General features: G+C 24.6%; 4 protein-coding genes across 4 annotated transcripts; 2 read left to right on the top strand and 2 right to left on the bottom strand.

Annotated features, from left to right (window-relative positions):
* Nucleotides 1–1,365: 1,365 nt before the first annotated feature.
* LOC127277578 (protein LSM12-like) lies at nucleotides 1,366–4,618 on the bottom strand. The gene is made up of 3 exons (XM_051298826.1): nucleotides 4,462–4,618; nucleotides 2,581–2,957; nucleotides 1,366–1,597 (listed from the first exon to the last, which is right to left on the bottom strand). The coding sequence occupies exons 1-3, from the start codon at nucleotides 4,580–4,582 to the stop codon at nucleotides 1,502–1,504; spliced, it is 594 nt and encodes a 197-aa protein (XP_051154783.1). The 5' UTR covers nucleotides 4,583–4,618; the 3' UTR covers nucleotides 1,366–1,501.
* A 593-nt stretch (nucleotides 4,619–5,211) lies between these two features.
* LOC127277454 (mitochondrial basic amino acids transporter) lies at nucleotides 5,212–10,209 on the bottom strand. Its single transcript, XM_051298576.1, has 5 exons — nucleotides 9,926–10,209; nucleotides 8,786–9,522; nucleotides 8,190–8,317; nucleotides 7,426–7,787; nucleotides 5,212–6,830 (listed from the first exon to the last, which is right to left on the bottom strand). Exons 2-5 carry the CDS (start codon nucleotides 8,817–8,819, stop codon nucleotides 6,290–6,292), a joined length of 1,065 nt encoding a protein of 354 aa, XP_051154533.1. The 5' UTR covers nucleotides 8,820–9,522; nucleotides 9,926–10,209; the 3' UTR covers nucleotides 5,212–6,289.
* An 800-nt stretch (nucleotides 10,210–11,009) lies between these two features.
* Nucleotides 11,010–16,477, top strand: LOC127277444 (kelch-like protein 10). The gene is made up of 9 exons (XM_051298558.1): nucleotides 11,010–11,441; nucleotides 12,300–12,619; nucleotides 13,178–13,493; nucleotides 13,725–14,177; nucleotides 14,375–14,544; nucleotides 14,657–14,826; nucleotides 14,998–15,156; nucleotides 15,324–15,528; nucleotides 15,972–16,477. The coding sequence occupies exons 2-9, from the start codon at nucleotides 12,393–12,395 to the stop codon at nucleotides 16,288–16,290; spliced, it is 2,019 nt and encodes a 672-aa protein (XP_051154515.1). The 5' UTR covers nucleotides 11,010–11,441; nucleotides 12,300–12,392; the 3' UTR covers nucleotides 16,291–16,477.
* Nucleotides 16,478–17,011: 534 nt separating this feature from the next.
* LOC127277555 (vacuolar protein sorting-associated protein 54) lies at nucleotides 17,012–25,901 on the top strand. The gene is made up of 13 exons (XM_051298770.1): nucleotides 17,012–17,267; nucleotides 18,984–19,428; nucleotides 19,975–20,095; nucleotides 20,221–20,384; nucleotides 20,719–20,918; nucleotides 21,155–21,340; nucleotides 21,834–21,960; nucleotides 22,104–22,358; nucleotides 22,611–23,036; nucleotides 23,276–23,553; nucleotides 23,764–23,981; nucleotides 24,203–24,419; nucleotides 25,433–25,901. The coding sequence occupies exons 1-13, from the start codon at nucleotides 17,170–17,172 to the stop codon at nucleotides 25,692–25,694; spliced, it is 2,997 nt and encodes a 998-aa protein (XP_051154727.1). The 5' UTR covers nucleotides 17,012–17,169; the 3' UTR covers nucleotides 25,695–25,901.
* The last annotated feature ends 1,064 nt before the right edge of the window (nucleotides 25,902–26,965 follow it).

Genomic DNA, 26,965 nt, shown 5'->3' with positions numbered 1-26,965 from the left:
CCGGCGACTCAAAACATTTTCTTCTTCATCTTTTCTTCAAAAGAAAATTCTTTTCACGTTTCAAATTCACATCAATGACAATTTTTTTTCATTCTATTTAAATTTTCGTGAAATTGAGGATTCTTTTTTCGAGGTGTATTTTGAAAAAAAAAAAAACGGGACAATAAGATTCGCTGACACGGTTATTTTACATTTAAAAAAAAAGAAAACTAACGAACACAATAGAGAAATTTCTCTCTCGAAAAATAAAAAAATCATAAAATAGAAATTTAAGTCTTGGTTTATAAAAAAAAAATAAAAAAAAAAAAAATCCGGACACTTTTTTCGGGGGGTAAATATTTTTTCTCGCTGTTCAGTCTTTCAGATTTCAAAAATATCGAAATGAAAAAGAAGAAAGAAAAAGAAAAGTAGAATTTTTAAAACCGTTTCATACGGATCGTTTTTTTTTTTTTTTTGTTCCCGAGCTCGCGAATCATTGACCGTCTTTTTTTAACCCCCAACCCCCCCTCCTCGTAACAATGTACAACTAAAAATTGAAATTAAAAAAAAAAAAAGAAAAGAAAACCTAGCGGAAACTTCGATTTCCCAAAAAATTGTGACGTAATCACTGAAAATAGAGAGAAAAAAAAATTTCAGTGATTCTTTTTCTTTTTCTATTTGCAAGAAAAAGCTTTTTTTCGCTAATTTTTTTCACTGGCAGTCAAGCGCTTTCAGATTTGATTTATTTTTATTTAATCCCCCCCCCCCGCCCCCACTAACCCTGCGAAATTAGATTTTTTCCTTTTATTTTTCCATTCATTTGATTTTTATATATATAAAAAAAAGACACAAATTCGCTTCGATAATTATCTAATTTTTTTCCTTTTTTCTATGAAATTGAAAATAAATTTTTCATTTCCCCAAAAAAATATTTTAAAAACATTTCATTTCCAAAAAAAAATATTTTAAAAATCATTTTCAAAAAAAATATTCAATTTAAAAAAAAAAATATTTCATATTTATAATTTTCAATTTTTTTTTAAAAAAAATTTCTTTTTCGTAATCAACTATTTTAACTGAATTTTTTTTTTTGCATAATTATATTTTCTGTTAAAAATTCAATTTTTTTTTGTATTTTGAAAAAATTTTCCGATTCACAATTTTTTTTTTGAAATTTTTTTTTTCGAATTCTATATTTTTTTTTGTTCCGACTTAATTGAGATCAAGACACACACATTCTCACTCTTTCGCTCTCTCTCTCTCTCTCTCTCTCTCTCTCTCTCGCTTTCTCTCCCTTTTTTTTTGTTTAACAATTCTTTCTTATTTTTTAGGCTTCAATTATTTCGCAATTTTTATAAATCTGTTTTTTTCGCGCCCGATTATAAATTTTGTTTTTTTTTCTTCTTGACTTTGTTTTTTTATTTTGAATTTCGCTGAAGAAAAAAAAAATTTGCCAGCTGTTTTTTTTTCTTTACCCTCACAATTTTCTTTTTTTCAGCGTAAACTGCATATTTTTTTTTTTTTATTGGGCATTGCCACCTTTTTGCCCCTGTTCCTGTTGTTGTTGTTCCGGTTGTGGAATATCTGCCGCTGCCATATCCTTCATGTGTTTCTCGACCTGAGGAAAAAAATTATTTCAATTCTCTTCTTTTTTTTTGATCAAATTTTCTAAATAAATAAAAAATAAAAAAATAAATACAAATAAAATAATTAAATTTCCAAGTATCTAATTGTATCATATAATAATTGAATTTTTAATTAGTAAAATTTGTTCTAAATATAGCTAAAATTTTAAATTAAATTAATTTATTAATATTATTTAAATTTAATTGAATTATATAAAAAGTTTTAATTTAATTTTAAAAATAATTTAATTTACAAAATGCTGCTTATTTTCTTTATATAAAATCTAAAAATGTTAAATAAATTATTGAATTTATAAATAAATAAACTAATAATAATAATAATAATAATAATCATTTTCAGACAATAATAAAATTTTACAGAACTAAAAATAATTTATCAAATAATTTTCGACAACATTTTTATAAAAATAATTGAATTTCAAAGAATTTTATATGAAAATTTTTTAGAAATAATTAAATTTTCGAAGATTTTAAATTGAAATTTTTGAAAATAATTGAATTTTTTTTGCAAATAATGAAATTTTAATTGATTTTGAATTTAAAAAAATTTGTTGATAATTTTATTTGCTAATTTTTTTTTTTTTTTTAATTATAAAAAATTTTATTATGTAAATTTCATAAAAATTTTAATTTGAAAAATAATTTAAGTTTAATTGAATTTGTGAATTGAATTTCAATTAAAATTATTAATAAATAATTAATTTAGTGAAGAATTTTAGTTAAAAATTTGTTAAATAATTGAAATAAAGAAGATTTGTAGATGTGCATTATCTGGAACAAGCGATAAGTTTCACTGAAATAGCGAAAGTTTTTGCTATTCTAGAGAAACATATTGTTGTTCCAGGTAAAGATTTTTTTTCTCTGTAATAATAAAGAACTTTTAAATTCTAAAACTGGAAAGAAAGAAAAAACGGAAGAAAAAAAAAGAGAAAATTGTAAAAAAAACAATACGTACTACTTTTTTAACGTGTATATAGGCTTGATCATCGACTTTGCTGTGTACATTATCGACTTTATATGGCGGTATAATGGTGACGGTATTAAAAACAACGATATTTTGTCCACTCCAAACAATATCGTTAATTGTTTTTGAAATTGCAATAAAAAGCCTTTGGCCCTCGGGTGATACTCCGGCCTGCAGAGCTTTAACCATCCTTTTTTTCTCTTCAATTTGATTACGTACACGTGTATTTAGCCTATTTAAATTCAAACTTTGTGGTGGTTCACTCATTGTTGGACTTACTTCACGTTTTACATGTACATCTGATACTTTTGATAAATTTACTATATGCACATCATTTAACGATGCCCGATTACTCGACGATGGACATTCTATGATTTTCTTTATTAAGGAAATTTATTTTTTTATTTTTGGAAATTATAAAAAGAAATTTTCTCTACCTATTTGTTTTTTTTATATACACAGAAAATTAATTTTAAAAATTATTTTCATTTATTTTGTTTTATTAAATAAAAAATTTTAATTTTGAAAAAAAATAATTTAAATTTCTTTGGAATTTATTTTGTGAAAATTAAATAATTAATAATTCTGGAAAATAAATTTAAAAAATAATAAAAGGGGCATTAACTTAGTGTTTTTATAAAAAAAAAAAAAAATAAATAAATAATAATAATTATAAAACAAATAAATTTAATAATTAATAATAGTAATAATTGGAAAATAAATTTAAAAAATAATAAATGAGAATTTTCACTTCGTGTTTTTATAAAAAAATAAAAAAAACAAATTTAGAAATGTAAAGAAATAAATCTACAAAATGTAAATAACAAAATATTTTCTTTAAAAAATTATTTATAACGTAAAAAAAACAAAAATTATCTAAAATTTTTCCATTAGTAAATATTTGTTAATCATATCGGAATAATGTATTTTTTTCTGTGGATTTCATATCGGAATAATGTATTTTTTTCTGTAGGTTTCATTTTGGAATCAAAATTTCTTTTCAAGATTTTTTCTTCAATTCATAAATCATATCGGAATAATGTATTTTTTTCTGGCCCTTTTAAGTTCTAAATAAATATGAAAATATTTCTTTTCGATGATTTTTCTTTCAATAAATAAATTAATACTGAAAAAAGAAAATTAGTAATTAAATTTATAAACAAAAAAGTTACAAAACGAAATACAAAAAAATCACGTCTTTAAACTTTTCTTTTTAACATTTTTCCAGAAAAATATTTCAAACAAAAATTGAAAAATTAAAAAAAAACTGAAAAATTGACAAATACCGAAAAAACACTCAAAAAAAATAAATTTAGAATAAAAAAAAATCGTAAAACAATGTTACAACAATCGAAATAAGAACAACATTGACACACCTAACCTCAAAAAAAGTAAAATCAACTAAATACCGAAAAAAATAACGAAAGGTGTTTTCTTTTTTTTTTTTTGGTGGGAAAATGGAGATGCATTTTTCCCCCATTGAAGGGAAAGCGAACACTAACACACACACACACACAAACATAGATGACGAAACTTAACCTGACCAAAAAATCTCAAGAGTATTTTTAACGCGTTAATTTCACCGATTTTCACATTTGTAAAATTAATTTCAAACAATAAAAAAATGATAATAAATACAAAAGAAGAAATTTGTTTTCAAATGACAAAATTTTGTAAAAGAAAAAGAAAATTATTTACATTTTAAAATTGATGATGATGATGATGATCAAAGTAAGTGATGGGGAAAGCCAGTTGTGTTGATTGTAGGAAGGACGTGGGTGTGTGTATATACATGTGTGTGTGTGTGTGAATGTTTTTTTTACGATGAAAAAATGATTATTTAGATAAAATTTTTTTTTAAAAAAAGGATACTCAAGATGAGCATTTTTGTTTGTGGATCAAATGCAAGCACTTCGCCTTCGATATCTTTATTGTAACACGTTTTACATGCCACCGTACTACCGATGCTGAACCAGTCGTTGGCGCCGGCCATTTTTCACTGCAGAGAAAATTCATTGGACAATGAGTGCGAGTGAGATAGTTGTTGTTTGCAAACGCCATCTGTGAATTTTCCGCGGGAATATTCAAATTACCCACGTGCGTATATTTTACTTTTTTTTCTCTCTCTCTCTTTTTTATTTCAATAATTATTTATATTTTAATAATCACAGTTTTTATTTTTACTGTCATTTTTTTTTCAATTTGGATAATTAACACAAGTAATTATAGAAAAAAAAGGAAAACAATTAAAATTACTATATTATGAAGTAATAAATATTTTTTTAAAATTATTATTATTAATTAAAATATTTAACTAAAAAAAATTATTTAATATTAAAAATAATTTTTTTAGTCGAATATTTTGGTGCGTAGTTTAAATAAAGTTATATAATAATAATATACTGTATATATTTTAATTTCTGTATTACTTGAACAGGAACGTAGCTAGAAATATTTTTCGGGGGGGGGGGGGGCAAAGTGTAGAAAATTTATTTTTTAACGAATTTTTCAAATATGATAAAATATTTGTTTAAAAAGAATTAATTAACAATTACTGTTAATATTTTTTTAATTTTAATTATTCTTAATTATTAAAATGAAATTTTTTTCTTTTAAATAGGAAACTTTTTAAAAACATTTATTAAATGTTTATACATTTTTTAAAATAATTTACAGTTAAAAATGGTCATTATTAATAATTTGACAATTTTTGAAATTTTATTTTCTTTTTAACAAAACAGTAAACTTATTTTTATAATTATTATAATTACTATTAATATAATTTTATGATTATTATTATTATTATTATTATTATTATTGTCATTATTATAGTTATTATTGTAATTAACATAATTGTTTTATTTATTAACTAATTAAAGACTTAAGCAGAATAACATCCCTAATTAATTTTATTGAACGTGAAGCATGCGTGAGAAAAGGACAGATATTTGTGTCCTTTTCTTTCTCATGCATCTCGTTTGCGAATGGCCTTAGGGTTGGTTTTCATGGTCCCTACTCGCCATTTGTCATAATTTTCATCAACTACCGTACCCAGCTCTAGTGAAACTTTAGAGACTTTTATTGTTAAAATTAAAAGTTACAATTTTTATTAGAGCAGGGTGCGGTAGTTGACGAGAATTATGACAAATGGCGAATGAGGACAATGAAAATAAACCTTAACGAAGCTATTGTGCATTGGCCCTAATCGGCCAGGGACGGATCCAAACAAGACTTTTGGGTAAGGGAGGGGTTCATCTATAAAGGTACGATCACATCTCTGTTTTTTAATGCCCAATGAAATCTCTGGTGAAAATTTATTTACTTTCTACTAGGTTTCTCCAAAATTTTACTTATAAAAACTCACTCGAAAATAACTAAATTCCCACCAGATTTCATTACGAATCTCGTTTGCGAATAACTTTCACAAATTTATTGTGCATTAGCCCTAAATACTTAAGCCACGCCTACAACAAAGATCACAATATAGTGTTATTTCTTTCTCTCTCATCTAAGTCAAATCTTTCTACTCTAATGTGATGGGGGGGGGGAACTTTCCACTTTGAATCCGTCACTGACAACAACTAATTGCTAATTATTAATTAACTAAATTTCTCAATTACATTTATTATAATATTTCAAACCTCATTAAAATTAAATCATAATTAAAAATTAAAAAAAAAATTTTTTTTCCAAAAAATTGTTACTCCTCCTGACATTTCTGATTAACCAATTCATTTCCAATACCTCGAAAATTAATCGACGACGATGACAATGAACTATAATAAGACCGCGATAATTCAAATTGACGAATGACAATATTATTCAACAATAAATTCCATTCTTTAATAAATGTTTCTTTAACAGGTACTGATGACGTTACTGACAATGACGATATTCGATTAAAATTATCGCAATTATTATTATTATCAATTAATTCCTTTTCTATTTCTGGTTCCTTACTAAATAATTTTAATGTCCAAGTGACAACAGTAAATGTCACTGCATTAGTGGGAAATGCACGAATAATTGTTGAATTTAAACCACGAAAAAGTGATGTAACACCTTCGGATTTTAATGATTTTTCAAAACAATCCCAAGCACCTGTATATTTTCCCACTGTATCGGCTTGAATTCTTGATTTAACAACATCCACCGGATAGGTAAATACCCATGAAGCTGTACCTGCCAATCCCCCAGCGAGAAGCATGTACCATGTTGAAATACCAGTAGGACCTGATGATCTAAATATGAAAATTAATATTAAGGCGTGATTTTACGAAAGCCCCGCCTTAAATGAGCGGAGCTATCAAGGGTACAGCCCACTTAAGGCGTGACTTTATGAAAGCCCCGCCTTAAATGGGATAAGCCAACGAGGGTACTGTCCATTTGAGGTGTGAATTTACGAAAGTACCACCTTAAATGAGCGGAGTCAACGAAGGTACAACCCACTGGAGGCGTGACTTTACGAAAACTCCACTTTAAATAGGCAAAACCATTAAGGGTACTTCCCCTTGGAGGCGTGGCTTACTTAAGTCCCGCCTGAAATGGGCGGAGCCAACGAGGGTACTACCCACTGGAGGCGTTGCTGTACGAAAATCCTACCATCAAAGGGCAGAACCATCAATGGTACGACCTATCGGAGGTGTGACTTTACGAAAGCACCACCTTAAATGGGCGGAACCATTAAGGGCACGACCCACTGGAGGCGTGGTTGTACAAAAACCCTGCCTGAAATGGGCGGATCCACTAAAGGTACTTCCCATAGGAGGCGTGACAACAAAAAAAAATTCGAATGTTCCTCTATAAAAAAAGGTTAATTCTTGTTAATTAATTTACCTTGTCAATGCTTCGTAGGTGAGAAAATAAATTCCATAGCTGGGAATTTCACGAATGAGTGTGATTCCTAATCCATTGAAAATTCCTCTCGAACCCTCACGTTTATAAATATCTTTGAGACATTGTAGTGGTCCTGAACGATTATCAGAATTTTGTAGTTGTAAACGAGTTTTTGCTAATTCAATGGGACTGCAAACAGGTGTTTGTGCCATTCCAGCTGAAGCACCCGCTAAAAAATGTACACCCAAGTGTTCGGATTCGGCGAATGATCTGTGTGTTGTTCCATAGACACCAAAAACAATTGCATTCACTGCTGCCACGCCAGCAATTGGTGATGACATTCCTCTATAGAGTCCTGATATCTGCAATTTGAAAATTATTAAATTCTTTTTTGGATTGTTTTTTAAATATTGGACTGACTTGTGGACTGGAGTTTATGTGGGACAGGTTGCCATTTCTGCCGTCCCAACAAGAATAACCGTATCTGCATTTAGGATGAGTCACCTACTTGCCACTGCCACTGCCACCAATAAGTGACTTAACCAAAATGTAGTTACTGCTACTCTTGTTGGGACGGCAGATTTGTCTCATAATTCTCGTCAACTACCGTACCCTGCTCTAGTTAAAATTTAGTGACTTTATAGTTAAAATTAAAAGTTACTATAAAGTCATTAAATTTTCACTAGAGCAGGGTGCGGTAGTTGATGAGAATTATGAGACAAATGGCGTGTATAAATTTTTTTTTAAAAAAGATGTTTATTTACTGAATCTCTGGCCAAAATTGAACGAAAACAATGCCAAGTGCCTTTGTATTTTGGATTATTGTGATCTTGTGTTTGTATATGAACTTTTATTGTATCGAGTGGATAACCAACCAAAATACCTGCGCATCCTGAAATAAATTTGGTAAATATAATTAATTTCTTAATAATTAAGCCGAAATAATTAATTAATTTAAGAAACAAATAATAAAAAATTAATTGTGATGCTCCTCTAAAGAAATAAATCCAAGAAGGAAAAAAAATTCTAGGTTATGTTTATGATTGTTTGACCTTAATTAAAAGCGTTGATTTTAATATTGTAGAATTAGAATTACTTTTGAATGTTACAAGGAACTTAAACATCAAAGGTTAGTATTTTCACAGTTAATTCCTCTTTTGCTTTTTATTACCCCAAAACAATCATAAACATAACCTATAATTTTGTCCTTTTCTTTACTTTCCTTTCTTTAAAACGCGTCACAATTATTAAAAAATTAAATAATAATTATAATATACAATAATAATTAATCATTATGAATATATTAAATAATTTATATTATAATTTCTATATTAAAATATTATAATTAATAATAAATTACCTCCAAGGCATCCAGCGAGAAAATCAAGAGACATTTTTTTTCAAAAAAAAAAAAAAAAAAATTGAGGGAAATTCTTAAAAATAAATTTTTTTTAAATAAAAAAAAATTTCTTTGAATTAAACAAAAAAATTTTTTACTTTAATAAAACATTTTTAATTGATTTAAATAAATATTTTAATAAATTTTCTCCAAAAAACATTTATCTCGCAATCAATGAACAGAATTTTTTTTTTTATTTAAAAAAAGAAAATAATTACAAACACTTTGTTATTGTTTGACGCAAATGACATTGATCTATTTTCTTCTTCTTTTGAATTGAATTTATACGTAATGGAAAAAAATAATTTTTTTTCTCATTTATAATAATAATAACAATAACAAACGATTATGTAACATTTTTTTTTTAACCAAATGCTGTTAACCAAACGGAATTATTAAATGACCAAAATTGTTTTTCCGCTTGTTTTTTTTCTGTGACGGAAATTGATGAGATTTTGAAATTTTTACTGCATAAAAGCAGTGGTGGAAATATTTCATAAGCTCTTGAAGCTCCAATCACAAGCTCGGACTCCATGAAAGATTGACCAATTCTATTTCAGCTTACAATCCAGATTAAGAATTTTTTTTAAAAATAATTATTAAAAATAAATTTTTTTTTCTTTCTCTCTCTCTCTCTCTCTCTCTTTCTTTCACTTTAATTTGTCAATTATTGAAAATTTGCACTCTCTTCTATTTTTCTGTAATAATATTTGCGAATAATAAATTGCAATTCTATTGTTAATAAATGAAATAAATTATTTATTTAATTTTTTTGTTAAATTAATAATAAATTATATAAATTTATTTATTTATTTATTATTATAAATTATTATTTAAATTATTTAAATAAATAAAAAATTTATTAAAATTTTTTTGTTTTAATAATTATATAATTATTTATAATAATAATAATAATAATTAATAATATTTATAATAATTAAATAAATTATTTATTAAAATTTTTTTTGTTTAAATAATTAAAATTAAAAAACATTGTAATAAATTTTTTTAAATTTAAGTAATTAAAATTTTTTTAAAGAAATTAATAAACAAAATTTACAAAAATTTTATTTCAAAAAAATGTAAAAGAAATTGACTTACCTGTTATTTTTTTTCTTACATTTTAACACAATTTTTATATAATTTGTTTAAATAATTTTTACACCCCCGTCACTGATAATTATTTATATTATTCCACCCACATCCAGTTTATAAAATTTTTATTTAATTTACAAAAAAAAAAAAATATTTTTTGCATAATAAATTTAAATTTTTTTAAAAATTAATTTATTTTATTTTTTAAATAAATATTTTTAAAAAAAAATTAAAATTTTTTATTAAAAAATATCGTCTCTTCGCCTTAAACTAAACTAATGAAGAAACTAAACTTATGAACCTCGCAGTTTCTCTAACTTCAAAAAGTTCAAAGATCATATTATAAGCTTTATCTGAAATGATAAAATAAAAATAACAATAAAAAAAAAATTTATTAACACACTCTCGCTTATTATAGTTATCATTGACACATTGTTAATATACAAAATATAAATGTTTATATGTTAATAATAATAATAATAATATAATTCAAGAATATATATATATATATTGGCCAAACATATATACATTTTTTATTTAAAAGTTATTGCGGGTTAAATTGTGAGGTCAAATATGATAAGAAAATATTTATTAAATACGTTTACATGGAATATTTCCGTGTCAATCAAAACATTGCATGTGCCGCGCACGTTTTATTTAGTAAATAGATTTTTTTTTTAAACAGGACAAAATTTTATTTTTTTAATTTTAAAAATTGTTATTTAAATAAATTTTTTTTAAAATTAATTTATTATTTAATTAATTTATTAACAAATTAATTAATTAAAATTTTTTTTTAAATAAATAAATAATTAATTATTTTAAAACAATAATTTTTAATCTCCTTCCGTTTTAAATTTATTAATTTATAAATAATTTATTTATTATTTATTAAATTATTATTATTATTATTTATTTATTTATTTATTATGTTTATTATTTATTTTATTATTAATGTAAAAAATAAATTTATATATTCATAATTCCCGCCCAAAAAAAATATATCGATTATTATCGATAAATAAAAGAAGATCGTAGTTTTCAATTTTAATGAATATAGGTTTTTTTTTTGAGGTTTTTTTTTGTCGAATAAGAACTTTCGTAGTTTCTATTTTTTTTCTCAAAAAAAATTTCAGTGAAAACCAATGAGAAAAACGTGGCTTATTATTGACAATAGTATTGGCGAATTCGATAAAAAAAAAAAAAAAAAAAGTTGCTCGCTTGTTTGACAGTTTACAATTGAATGGCAGACATCTAAGATCAATGTCATTGCCTGGAAAGTTTATTTTTAAAAAAAGAACTCAACAATAACAATTAATATATACACAATTACATTTTTTTCAAAATCTCAAAAAAGAATTATAAATAAAAAATTACGCAAAGGAATAAGAAAATTTGTTGGAATTTATTTATAGTTTTCAATTTTCAAAAACTTCCGAATTTTGAAAGAAAGTAAAAATATTTTTTTTGCAACAAAACAAAAACAAGAAACTTTTATAAATTTCTCCAAAATTGTGACAAGGTTTGTGTATTAATTTTTTTTTATTGTATTTATTTTAATGTTTTTTAAATTTTTATGTAATTATTTTTGTTTACTTTTTATTTATTTAATTGAAAGGTTTTTCTTTGGAATAATTTTTTAGTTTGAGAATTTTTTATTTGATTAAATTTTGAAATGTTTATTTTTTACCAATTTTTATTTATTTATTCCTAAAAATTAAAAAATAATAATTAAATATAAGAAAAGTATTTTTTTTATTTAAATTATTTTTATTTACAAATAAATAATTGCGTAATAGATTATATTTTGTGATAAAAGTAATTTAAATAATTTAAAAAGCCCGCTCATTTTTTACCGTTATTTTAAAATCTCGACGCCTCTGGCGCCTGGTGGTGTTAAGGTGAAGCAAATCGATACCGCCAGACTGGGGACAATTTTATTTCAGGAGTGGGCCAACTACAAAAGTTACTTTAAGCTTAAGGCCCCATTTACAATACACCCAATTACATAAATAACGGTTGGTTTCCATTGTCCCCACTCGCCATTTGTCATAATTCTTGTCAACTACCGCACCATGCTCTAGTAAAAATTTAGTAACTTTATTGTTAAAATCAAAAGTTACTACAAAGTTACTAAATTTTTACTAGAGCAGGGTGCGGTAGTTGACAAGAATTATGACGTCATTTTCAAAAGTCGTGACACTTCTACTGTTCTACAATAATTTTATTAGTTAATGGCGAATGAATTGTACACCATAGACTAATAAAATTATTATTGAAGTGCCACAACTTTTTAAAATGCCGTCAAACCGTAAGGACAGTATTTATGTAATTGGTTATATTAAAATAGCAAAAAAAATAATAATTAATATATATTTAGATTAATTGAAGAAACTGGAGTCGACATCTCGTAACCGTGGCGAGGGCCGCACAGATTGGGAACCTGGGGAGTGAAAATACCAGGGTTCTTGCTATGGAAGTTGACACATCGAATGACAGTGCAAATGATGAAAATTCCGCCATTAATACACAACGTTTGGTGATTGAAAATGGAGGGCGTTGCATGAGTACTCAGGCAATGCAATCACTTTATGATTTACGACAAAATAAACTTCTTTGCGATGCTGTCATTCGACTTGAAGATGGAGGTGTATTTCATATTCATAGAGCCATTTTGTCAGCTTGCAGCACATATTTTAGGTTATTGTTTGCTTTTCGTTGCATTGTAGAGAGAGCTTTATAGTCCTTTCTAATCTAGGGGAAAGATGGTAATGTCCGCACTAAAGTTCCTATTTATCATAATTCTCCGTTAACTATCGCACGCTGCTCTAGTTTCAGTTAAAAATTAAAAATTACTAAATTTTTACTAGAACAGGGTGCGGTAGTTAACCGATAATTATGACAAATGGGAACTTAGTGGGGACATTGACATCTTTCCCTAGCGCATATTCTAGTACCCTTCGTACTTTAAAGTGTCACATTTCGGATGTTCCTCTATTAAACCTTGTGTATTGAACCTAACATCGTAAGGAGGAACATCCAAATAGCGACACTTCCCCTAGTACTTCTCTATATCGTAAACTGTAACATTTTGGAGTTTCCTACCACCAGTCGGTAAAGAAGATACCCACTTTTTCGACTGATGGTAAATTCTTCTTTTTACCTATAAAATACGACTTGTCAAAGATAACTCACTATTGAAAAATAAAAAAAAATTACTTTTCAATTTTCTTTTTTTGGTTCATAAATCCAATGTAGGGCTCTTTTTACAACAACTCTTCACTCATACGAGCAGACAGACGTTCTTCTTCCTGGTGTCAGTAGTTATACAATGAATCTTCTTCTTGAATACGCTTATTTACGAACATTGGAAATTAATTGTGAGAACGTTTGTCAATTATTGATTACGGCTGATTATCTCAATATTATTGGAGTTCTTGATCTTTGTTGTAATTATTTAACCGAAAATTTGGTACCTGAAAATTGTATTGGAATTCTACGATTTGCAAGAGAACACTTTTGTCAAGGTTTAGAGAACGATACCTATCGATATGTGATGCGAAATTTCGTACAAGTATTGTAAAAATTATAATTAATTTACGATTTCCACTTATTACCATCGATCGGTAAAGAAAAAATCTACTTTATCGACCGATGGTAACAATATTTAAATCTCTATTGCCAGCGCTTTTTTACTACATTCCAACTTATTATCATCGGTCGATAAAGAAGAAATCTACTTTATCGACTGATTTTTTTTTACCATTACAATTATTACATAGACATTATTTTTGCATCTATGTAGATTGCACAGAGAAGCATTGAAGTATTGGCATTACCGATCGAGGAATTAAAAACATTAGTTGGCGCCGATGAGCTTAATGTTAAAAATGAGGATATCGTTTGGGAATTAGTTTTACGATGGATTGATTATGATCCAATTGGAAGAAAAGGACATATTGTTGATTTAATGAAAAATATTCGTTTGGGCCTATTGGATACACAATTTTTTCTCGAAAATGTCAAAGATCATCCGTATGTGGCTGGCAATGAAGCATGTCGGCCAATTATCATTGAGACACTGAAATTTCTCTATGATTTGGAAATGATTGCACAAAGAGATGGTGAAGTGCCAACACCGGAAATTGCAAGACCACGTGTGCCACATGAGATTTTATTTGCTATTGGCGGTTGGAGTGGTGGAAGTCCAACTAATTATATTGAAACTTATGATACTCGAGCTGATCGTTGGGTTCAGGTTTTGTTTCTTTTCGTTTTTAGCCTATTTTGATAAAAGAGAGACCTTCTTTACCATCTGTTGGTAAAGAAGTTATCTACTTTACCGACTGTTGGTAAAGAAGATATCTACTTTACCGACTGCTGATAAAGAAGATATCTACTTTACCGACTGTTGGTTTTTATCGACGACACTTGCTTTACATTACCTTTCTTTAGGTAGATCAAGTCGATCCGACTGGTCCACGCGCCTATCATGGAACGGCAGTTGTTGGATTTAATATTTATGTGATTGGCGGTTTCGATGGAATTGATTATTTTAATAGTTGTCGTTGTTTTAATGCAGTGACTAAAGTTTGGAGAGAAGTGGCACCAATGAACGCGAGAAGGTTTTGTTTATTTAATTTTAATTGACAGTTTAAAAAAAATTTTGTCGGAAAAAGTTACGTAATAGTAGATAACGGTTACCACAGCAATGGTTTTTTTTACCATTTTTTACAGATGTTACGTAAGTGTTGCTGTTTTAAACGATATGGTTTATGCAATGGGCGGTTATGATGGCTATAATCGACAAAATTCAGCAGAACGTTATAATTACAAGAGAAATCAATGGTCCTATATTGCTCCAATGTATTATCAAAGATCTGACGCTAGTGCTACCACTCTAAATGGTTTTTGCATTAATATTTTATTTATTCTACTTAAAAAAGTTTAATTAACAATGATTTAAAAAATAACAATTACCATCAGTCGGTAAAGAAAATACCTACTTTACCGACTGATGGTAAAACAGTTTAATTTAAACCAAAACACGAGTTTATTCAGCAGAATTTGTTTAACAGATAAAATTTACATCACTGGCGGTTTTAATGGACAAGAATGCATGAATACAGCTGAAGTTTATGATCCAGACACTAATCAATGGACAATGATTGCACCACTTAGATCACGTAGAAGTGGTGTCTCATGTATTTCATATCACAATTATGTTTACGTTATTGGTAATATAATCTCTTCCTCCGAATCAGAGTTAAAAATTTAGTATTTAATAAATTTTATATCATCAGTTGGTAAAGTAAATATCTTCCTTACCGACCGATGGTAAAAAAATTATTAGCGTTTCCAAACGACAAAGTTTTTTTTATCCTTTTTTTTCTTGTTGTAAAAGGTGGATTTAATGGAGTTTCACGAATGTGTAGTGGAGAAAAATATAATCCCGAAACAGATAGTTGGACTCCAATACCTGATATGTATCATCCGCGAAGTAATTTTGCAATTGAAGTAATTGACGATATGATTTTTGTTATTGGCGGATTTAATGGTGTCACTACAATTTTTCGTGTTGAATGTTACGATGGAAAACACAATGAATGGTAAATGAATAATTCTATTTTTTTTTTTTTGATTATCGATTTTACTCGCATCGTGTAAATGCGCAGTAGATCTTTCTACATTTTACCGATGCGCAATAGATCTCTATGCGATTTGTAGCTGCACAGTAGATCTATGTGCAATGTACCGATGCGCAATAGATCTCTATGCAATTTTTAGCTGCGCAGTAGATCTAAATGCGATCTACCGATGCGCAATAGATCTCTATGCGATTTATAGGTGCGCAGTAGATCTTTATGCGTTCTACCGATGCGCAATAGATTTCTATGCGTTTAATAGTTGCGCAATAGATCTTTATACACTCTACAGATGCGCAATAGATCATTTTGCAATTTATAGCTGCGCAGTAGATCTGTCTACAATCTATCGATGGGCAATAATTTTTAACTCTCTTTTCTTGCAAAATAAATCATTTTTCTAATAGGTACGAAGCAACAGACATGAATATTTATCGTTCTGCATTATCGGCTTGTGTAATAATGGGTTTACCAAATGTTGAAGATTATATTCATAAGCATCGTGAACGATTAATGGAGGAGAAACGACAAAAATTACTTGCCCTTGAAATGACACGCGTACAACAACTTCAAATACAAAGACAACATCAGGGAAATACTAATAATAATAATAATACAACTACTACTAATGTTAATAATAATATTAATAATAATAATAATATCAATAGTGTCGTTAATCTACAAACGACGCAAAATAATCAAAATCAATCGACCCAACAGCGTTAAAAAAATTTTTTCGCACTTGTGAATTTTTAATATTTTAAATTATCATTCAAGTTTTGCATTATTGTCAAAAAAAAAAAATTGAAAAATGAAAAAAAAATCGAAACTATACACGATACACTTTTGATATGAATATTTTATAATATATTTTTTTTCGAAGATTTTTTTCTGATTTTTTTCGTTTTTGGTGGTTGGGTAAGAAAAAGTAAATTTTATTTTATTTTTGGAAAAAAAGAAAATTCGATTTCGAAAAATTTTATTTTTTTTTATTAGAAATAAACAAATTATTAAAATTATTTTTTATATAAAAATTTTTTTTTTTGGTGGTAAAAGAAAATTATTTTTAAATTTTGAGAATTGTAAAATACGAAAGAACGGAAAAGGGAATTAAATTTTTATAAATTGTTAATAAAATTATTGTATTTTATAATTAATTAATTTATTAACATTGTAGTTACAATTTTTTTTAATATTTATAAATAATTTTTTACTCGCATTTAAATTATTTTTCTTTATAATTATTAAATTTAATAAAATTATTAAATAATTATTCAAATAAATTATAATTAATTGTCTTTTATTTAAAAAAAAAAATTTCTCTTTAAAATAAAATTTGTCTCAATTTTAAATTTGAATTTAGCGCTTATTTCCCGCCTCGCAAACAATCACCAATGACGTCTGCGCAATATCCGGAACCTGCTGTCACATATTTTACTCACGTCTTTGGTGGTGAATGACATTTTTCGTATGTGTGTTAAATTTTTTTTTGATAAATGTGTTGTTCTTATCAAGTCGAAAGTTCAATGGTTTTTTAATTACACAAAAAAAAAATATATATGAAATCAACTAAACAAATATTGTATTAAAACTAATTGTGAAAAAATGTCAAAAAACGTAAAAAGTGTCGAATCCACTGGAACAATATTACTTTGCGAATATTGTACTAACCTCAAATTTAAACAAGTTCAAGATTTTGTTCGGTAAGTCCTTATTATATTATATATATTTCTCCATATAGTATATTATATCTTCTGTTACTTTTTTTCTTTATCAGAGAAAAATCTCGCCTATCTTTTTCTATTCACGTGATTATAATATTGTTCAAAAAAAAAAAAAAAAAAATAGGCCTGAAATTTTAATTTGTATAAAAAAATTATTTAATTTTAGGTTAGTTTATTCCTCGTATGTAAATTTTTAATTTTTTTAATTTTATTATTTTAATCTTATTTCGAGAAATTACGAGGTTCAGTTTTTTTTTCGAAATATATTTAAAAAATATATTTTTTTGGTTAATAAAAAATTATTTAGTTCATATAATTTTATTACGATTTTTTTTTTAAGGAAAAATTTTTCTTATATGTAAAATTAGAAAAGGAAATGAAATAATTTTACATAAAATAACATTCTTGTACTTATATTTCGTGACTACATTTTTTTTTTATTTAAATATTGCACAATCATTGAATAATATACGATTGTTATTTAAATCAGAAAAAAGAAAAAGTTAATGAATATTTTATTCCGTCATTTGTTATTATCACTTGCAGAGAAAATAATTTTAAAACAAAAATTATTGTTAAAAAAAAAGAAATTAAATATTTCAATTGTTTTTCTATTTTTAAATGATTTATTTTTTAAAGTTAATTATTTTCAAAAAAATCAATTATTTCGTAATTTACTGAAAACGAATATTTTTTTTGCTCCTTTTTCATTTTTTTTATATTCGTTTTTTCGAAAAATTTAGTATGAAAAAAAAATTAATAAATATCGTTTAAATATTTTTTTTTTTAATTAATAATTTAATGTTTAATTGAAAATTAATAAATTAAAATAAATAAATAATAAAAAATAATAATTAAAATAATAAATAAATTAGAAAATTAATTAATTAATTTTTATTTTTTTTTTTTAATTAGTTATAATTTTTTTAACTACTTATTTTTTCTATTATTATTATTATTATTTATTCTATTTTTTTATTATTTATTTATTTACACTTAAACGGGCCTTAAGCCCTTTTGTAATAATAATAATATTAATTATTATTACAATATTATAATAATAATAATATTAATTATTATTATCATTATTGTTATTTAATGAAGCGAATTTGTTATTCTATTTTTATATTTCGTATTTTTTTTCCTTTAATATTTATTAGAAAATTAAAATTATTTTAATAGTAATTTTTATTTATTTTCATATTTTTATTATTTTTTTATTCTCGTTTTTTTTATTATTTTTTTTATTGTCATTATTATTATTATTATTCAATGAAGCGAATTTTTTGTTCTATTTTTATAATTCGTATTTTTTTTTTTTTTTTGCTTTAAATATTTTTAATAGAAAATTAAAATTATTTAATTTTTATTTATTTTAATTTTTTTTTTTTTATTAATTTTTATTCTCGTTTCTTTAATTATTTTTTATTGTCATTATTATTATTATTATTATTTATTTATTTATTTCAAACATAAACGGATTTGAAATAAAATAATAATAATTATTATTATTATTTAATGAAATGAATTTTTTTGTTCTATTTTCTTTTTGGTTCGATTTTTTTTTTCTTTTAAAAGTTTGTGCGTAAAAAAAAATTATTAAAATACAGTTTGACATTTTTTTTTAATTAATTTTTCAATTATTAATTATTATAAAAAAATAATTTAAAAAAAAAAAAATTGCATTCTTTACAGTCATCTTCGTGATCAACATTGTTCACGTGAAGGTGGATCATTTGTTTGTCGTTATGGTTATAATGGTGTTTGTTCGAGTCTTCCGGTTGAAGGTGTTTCCGATAAAGATTATTTTGTTCATGCAACAAAACACGTGACAATGCAACAACAACAACAACAACAATATCAAAATAAAAAAACAAATGGCCAATTAATGGAAATTAAATCATTATCATCATCCTCGTCATCATCATTATCGTCAACATCATCGTCAACATGGTCAATTTATTCGGCAGCACAAAATTTACCTGCCGTATTAAATGATCCAAATCGTGGTAAACAGAGTAATTTTCTCACAAAAACATGGGGCGATTCGTTTATTGAAAAAATTGATATTCCAAAAAGTCCATTTTTACCCGATGTTACGATGCAACATTTTGAGCTTTATTTGAAAAAAATTGCACGGGTAAGTTAATTAATTAATTAATTAATTAATTATTTAATTAATTAAGTAATTAATTTTATATTAAATGTGAAATTCAATTTAAAAAAAAAATGATTTCATTCTTAAAATTATATTTTTTCCATCACTTTATTTTTAATACTTTGTATTCCATTTTTTTTTTACAATTCAAATTTTATTTATTTTTTATTTATATAAATAAATAAATTTTATATTTTATACAAATTTCCCCGTAAATTACAAATAAACGAATATTTATTATTTCTAATAAAATAATAAAATAAAGAAGCAAACAAATTTATAATCAAGAAATACTGAGTTTTATATATTATTATTATTATTATTATTATTATTTAACGGTGTGAGTGATTGCTTTCAATAATTGTCAAGAGAGTTAATTGTTCGTTTTGATAAAAAAAGGAGGCGAAAAGAAAAATATTGTTTCGCTGTTAAAAGTGAAAAAAAAAAAATAAAGAAAGGGAAATGAGAAAATTTATTGTTTTCTTTTTAAAAATAATTTTTTTCAATGAAATTATTAATATTTTTCAGCGATATAGAAAACATTCGCGTATGAATTCAAATCTCAATCGTTCAACATCACCAAATGAATTGTTGCAAAATTTTCCCAATTTACGAAAAACGAAAGGTCTCGCCAATAATGGACCAACAGGTAAGTTTCTATAAAAAAAAAAAAAAAAAAAAAATTTGACTATTAAATAATCCTTTTTTTTTATTTATTTATAAATTATTTTTTTTTTTAAGTAGAATAATAATATTTACATGTTTTTTTTCCAGAGCGAACGCAATTTGACGTTGCGAATATTCCAAAAATATTTTTAAGTCCACATCTTGATTTGTCGAAACGAGAAAATTTCGACGCAGTATTTTCATTTGCAAAAGATGGTTTATTTGATCAAAGTGGAAACGTCAGCAATCAGGCTAAAGTAATACAAGAACAGGTGTGTTTAGAAATCAAATTTTTAGTTTAAAAAAAAATAGTATTTTCTATTTTTTTCAATTTTTTTCATTTATGTAATTTTTTAAAATTATAATTTATTTTTATTTATTTTTAATTTGTTTTTCTTTTGGAATTTCTAATCTTTTAATTTAAATTTCTAATTTATTTCTTTCAATTTTATAATTTATTTATAATAATTTCATTTGAAAAATAATTATTTTGTTTATTAAAATAATAATAATTATAATACTATTTAATGGAAATAGAATAATATTTGCTTTTTGTTTTTGATAATTTTACAAAAATAATAATTTTCTTTTTTTTCGAATTCACAGTTGACACAATATTTAGACACAGTTGAAGTGAGAATAGCCGAACAAGTTGCATCGAAATCGCAGGCATTTTTTCATGCAATGACCTCACACGATGCACTAATGGAACAATTAACACAAACAATAACTGTTTTAAAAGCGTTAAGAAAAAATATTCATCAAATTGATGATAATTTGGTGAAAAGTTCCTTTCAAATTTTAAGGTAAAATAGAAATTTTTTTTCTCTTTTTCTATTCTTTACTTATTATTATTATTATCATAGTTTGCAAAAAAAAAAAAATAATAATTCTTCCTTTTTCGATTTTTTCATTCCTTTTTCCTTTGGGAAGAATAAAAATAGTTTAAAAAAATAAAAATAAATAAAAAATAATAAAAAATAAAGGAAAAAAAAGAAAAATTGAGGGTAATTTTGAATAAAAAAATAGAAAACTTTTACAGATTAGAACAGGCGCGATCAAATCATCAGCAAGTGCAGGAAAAATTGAAATTAATGGCAACTGTTCATCAAAGTCAACCAATGATACAATTATTACTTTCAACGCCTGATTACGTGGCTGCTCTTGATCTCATTACAACAACTCAGGAAATTTTATTACAGGAATTGAATGGCGTTCATAGTTTCAGGTAATAAAAAAACAAAAGACAGTAAAAAATAATTATTACTATTTTTAATATAATTTTATCGATAATTCTTTGTGTTTTATTTTCCAAAAAGAAAAAAATTTAATTTAACAGAAGAAAAAAGAAAAGAAAAAAAAACACTAATAAAAATTAATAATACCTAATAATAATTAATTTTAATTAATAATAATTATTATTCATTTTGTTTTATTTCCAAAATAAAATATTAATTCTTTAACTGAAGTATAAATATAAAGTAAATTATAAATAATTCTAAAAATAATGAAATAAAAACTATTTTTATAATATTTAAATAAAAAAAAATAGCCATAATTTTCTGTAATATAATTTAGAAAAAAAAATTAATTTTTATAATGTAATTTGAATAGAAAAAATGGCTATTTTTTGTAATATAATTTAAATAAAAAGAAATATCAATTAAGATAATATTTTTTTGATAATATAAAATTAATGTTAAATTTTCATTTTTCTATAGACATTTAGGATCACAATTAAGTGAAATGGAAAAATTAGTCGATAAAATGTTGTCAACTGAATTTGAACGATATGCAACGGCGGATTTAAATAGACCTTTAGGAGGAGATAATACCGTCTTAGATGGGGTAATTTTTCATTTTTTTTTTCAATATAAATATTTAAAAAAAAAAAAAAGATTTTTATATTTCTTAATGAAAAAGAATAGAAAAATTAAAATTTATAAAAAATAGAAATATTAAAATTTTATTTATTTCCTTTTTGCTTCTAGGACAAACTTGTTTCAATTATTTCGGGTTTATTGCGTCAAAAACATTTGCAATTTGTCGATACTTATAAAGAAGAATCAGTGACTGCAGTGAGAGCAGTGACAAAACAAAGAATTATTGAGGCATTAGCGGCAAGTGATTGTTGCAGTGATCAACAAGCAGCAGCATTGGAAGTTGGTGGTTTATCTCTTGCCGAGAGACTTACACTTTTATATAATACAATTCAATCTCTCACATATCTTCTTCATCGAATCAAGGTAGAATTTTTTTTCCTTTTTTTCCCTTTTCTTTATTATTTTTTGCATTTCTCCATTTTTTTCCCAAAATTATATTATATTATATATTATTATATTATATTAAATTTCCTCCTCCAATAAGTAAATTTAATTAATTATTATTAATAAATAAATAATTTTTTTTTCTATTGAATAAAAAATAATTTACAATGAGGAAAGAAAAAAATAGAAAATAAATAAAAAATTTTTTATTCATTAAAAATTTCTTTTAAGGCCGTACACAGTGTAATGCAAGAAACGGCGGATTTATCATCGGGACGATTACCCGATGGTTCAATGGATAATTCGTTAACTGATTATTTATTATCCGAGGAGGAATATAATCGAATTACTAATAAATTAACCGATATGTTAACGTCAATTTGTGATTATTGTCATGAGCGTTTGGGAAATTTATTATCGGCAAGTCCAATTGAAAAGGAAATAACAACAACAACAACAAGTAATAATAATGGTGATAATATAATGACAAAATTATCCGAAAAAGAAAGTCCATCATGGGGTGAAAAATCATCGTGGTTGGGCGATCGTGCAACGGCCGCTCAAGTTTGTCGTCTTGCAAATATGGTCGATGGATTTACTGAAACTTGTGAGAAAATTTGCGGTAAACAATCGACGGCACTGCGCTCTGCATTTCGCGTGAGTTTTTGATTTTTATTTAAAAATTTTTTCTATTTCAATTTTTGTCCTTTCCCTTTTTTTTCCTTTTCTTCGTTTTTTCTTCAAGTGATTAAAAAATTGAATTTATTTATTAAAATTTCAATTTTATTTTTCAAAACAAATTTAATGAAAATTTTATTGCTAATAAATTAGAAAAAATAAATAAAGTATTTTTTTGTTATTGAAATTAATTTTTTTTTTTTTTTCTCAAAAAATAGGCACAAGCAAGTAAATTTGTTCAACGTTTTCACAATGAGAGAAAAACAAAATTAAACCTTCTACTTGAAACCGAAAGATGGAAACACGCCGATGTACCAATTGAATTTCAATCACTCATCACATTTATTTATGAGAATAAATATTTTCCCGATAATTTTAAAATAGAAAAAAAAATGTCCAATGAAAATTCAACAAATTTCATTTTAATTGGAGATGAAAAATTTGCTGTCGTTGGCGCTGCACTTATTCTCATTCAAATAATTCACGAATATTGCAGGTAATTAGAAAAAAAAAAAGAAAAGAAAATTTTCTTACTAAATTTTGATTTATAAAGACAAAAATATTTTCTCTTTTTAAATTATATTTTAATTATATTAATAATAAATAATAATATTTAATTTTTTTTTTCGTAAATATTTGAAAAATTAAAAAAAAAATAGTTTTTTTTTCTTTTTGGTAAATTTAAAGAATATTTGAAAATTTTTAGAACCGCGAGTGAATTGACGACTCTTTCGGGAACAATTGGACGACAATTGGCGGAATTATTGCGGCATTATAATTCACGTTGTTGTCAATTGGTTTTGGGAGCTGGTGCAATGAAAGTCGCTGGATTGAAAACAATTACGAGTACAATTCTCGTTCTTGCTGCACGAAGTTTGCGTCTCATTATTTGGATAATGCCATTTGTCAAGGCACATTTTCAAGGTACTTTTATTAAAATTTTTCTTTTTTCATATATTCAATTTAATATAATTAAAAAATAATTACAATAGATAATTTATAATAATAATAATAATTACAATTTTGTTATTTTTTTCGAAATGTAATTTTTAACGTTAATATTCAAAATTTTAATACATTTTTAAAAATTTTATTTTCCTTCTGTAATTTTTTTTTTAAATCTATTTTTTAAAAAATTCAAATAGGTTTGGCGGAATTGAGTACAAATCGTTCGATTGTTGGAATTTCCGGTGTTACTGGCGGTGTTGCATTATTGGACACTGTCGAACGCGATATTCGATCACACGTCCATGAAATTGATACGAAAATTCTTACAATTGTGGATAATCTTCTTACAAGTCATATTTCAAATTGGACAGCAAAACCTCCAGTTCCATCGCAATCATTTAGAACCATTTCCAAGTAAGAGAATATTTTTCTTTCTTTCTTTCACAAAAATTTACGAAAAAAAAAGAAATTTAATTTACAACAAAAAAATTTTATTCACAACAAAAAAATTTTATTTATAACAAAAAAAAAAAAAAAAAAAATTGATTTACAACAAAAAATCGAACACCTAAAATTTTGGATAAAATTAAATTTTAGGCGAATTCAAAATCGAAACGATTATAAATTTCTAAATTTATATTTTGGATAAAAATTCCAAATTGAATTATTGAAAATCGAACGCTTTCAAATTTGGAAAAATCTAAATTTTTTGGACAAATTCAAAATCTAACGCTTCCAAATTTGTAAAAATCAAAATTTTGGATAAAATTAAATTTTAGGCGAATTCAAAATCGAAACGATTATAAATTTCTAAATTTATATTTTGGACAAAAATTCAAAATTGAACGGTTCAAAATCGAACGCTTCGAAATTTGGAAAAATTAAAATTTTTGACAAATTCAAATTCGAACGCTTCCAAAATTTGGAAAAATCAAAATTTTTGACAAATTCAAAATCGAACACTTCCAAATTTGGAAAAATCAAAATTTTGGACAAAATAAAAGTTGGGCGAATTCAAAATCGAACGATTCTAAATTTCTAAATTTATATTTTGGACTAAAATTCCAAATTAAATTATTCAAAATCGAAGGCTTCGAAATTTGGAAAAATCTAAATTTTGAACAAATTTGAAATCGAACGCTTCCAAATTTGGAAAAATCTAAATTTGGGACAAATTCAAAATCGAACGCTTCAAAATTTGGAAAAATTAAAATTTTTTACAAATTCAAATTCGAACGCTTCAAAATTTGGAAAAATTTAAATTTTGGACAAATTCAAATTCGAACGCTTCCAAATTTGGAATCATAAATTTTGAAAAGGCAAAATTGAACGCTTTCAAATTTGGAAACATAAATTTTGGAAAGACAAAATTGAATAAAAAAAAAAAAAAAAAAATTTCGAATAAATAAATAAATAATTATTTTCAGACATTTGGCGAAATTACATGAAGCTGTTTCCGGTATTTTGCCACCAGCTGAAGTTCAATTATTATATCGTACAGTTAATATTTCATTTAAGGAGAAATTACGTGAACAACTTATAAAAATGAATATTGTCAATAATGGTGGTCCGCAACATGGTGTTGTAACATCTGAATTGACATTTTATTTAGAGGCATTGAGAAATCTTAAAGTTTTACCAATTGAGGAATTAAATGACACATGGTTAAATGATATTTGGTCGAGATAACATGCAGAGCGTGTGGTTTATTGTATTTTAGAAGCGGTCAAATTTTATCGAAAAAGATGACTAAAATTTTTTTCGTATTAATGGAAAAAAATTATTGTAATAATACATGATTTTTCTTTTTTTCTATAATAATATAGGAAAATTATTATGGTTATTAGGTAATTTTTACGCTTTCTTAAATTGAAAATAAAAATTTAGTTAAAGAAACGATGAGAAAAAGAAATATAAAAAATGAAAAAAAAAGAAAAATAAGAAAGAAAAATACAAAAAAAATAAGAAAAACGAAAAAAGGAGGAAAAACAAAATAGTTTAAAATAATTTTTTGTTCAATGGCCTATGAAAAAAAATAATTATTTAAGAAAATATTCATAATTTCAATTTTAGTTTCATTTCTATTTTCTTCATCGAAAATTTTCTTTTATTTTCGTTTTTCTTTCTTTCTTTTTTTTCAAATTTTGTTCTGATTTTTTTTTGTTTTTCTTTTACATAAAACAAGGAAGTGTTTTTTTATCTTTGTAAATTTTAATCTAAAAGAACAAATTATTGTTCTTTTAAAAAAAAAATTTTTTTTTTTAGTTCACATGAATTATTTTTTGAAAAAGAAAATAATTTTGATTTTGGAATTTTCTTCGGTAATTTTGAAATATTTACGAAAGCCGAATTTTACAAATAGATAAAAAATTTTTAATTCTTTTATTCAATAAATTTAATTTATAATTTTTTTTTCTTTTACTAATTATTCAATATCAAAGAAATTTTATTTAAATAAATTTTTAATTTAGTGAAAAATTTTCAATTTTAATTGAAGTTAAAAATTTTTTTTTTCAATTTATTTTTTTAATTTGTTTTTTTAATTTTCTATTTATCGATTTTTTTTCCTTATTTAAGAGGAAAAGAAAAACTATAAATTATAAATATAAATATTATAAATTATAAATATCTAATTAATTAACTAGTTAATTAATTTATTAACTAATTATCTAATTTATTTAATAATTAATTAACTAATTTTCTAATTAATTAATTAATTTACAAATATTATTTACTTATTTTCTTTTTTTTTTATTGTTAATTTTTTTGTCAATTTCTCTCGACGGGGAAAAAAATAGACTGATTAAAATTACATTCGTGTACGAAAAAAGAACGAAAAAAAAGTATTCTAAAAAAAAAAATTAGAAATTTTAGATCAAAATAGTTTTTTTTTCTTTCTTTTTTTTAATACAAAGAAAAATAACAAAAATTAAATTCTAAATTTTTTTCTCCTTTTTTTG

This window comes from Leptopilina boulardi, unplaced genomic scaffold (genome assembly GCF_019393585.1).
Source record: "Leptopilina boulardi isolate dan_hultmark-lab unplaced genomic scaffold, ZJU_Lbou_2.1 LbouV2_169, whole genome shotgun sequence".
NCBI lineage: Eukaryota > Metazoa > Arthropoda > Insecta > Hymenoptera > Figitidae > Leptopilina > Leptopilina boulardi.
Note: the sequence above shows the minus strand (reverse complement) of the source record. Positions and strands in the feature narration are given on the sequence as shown.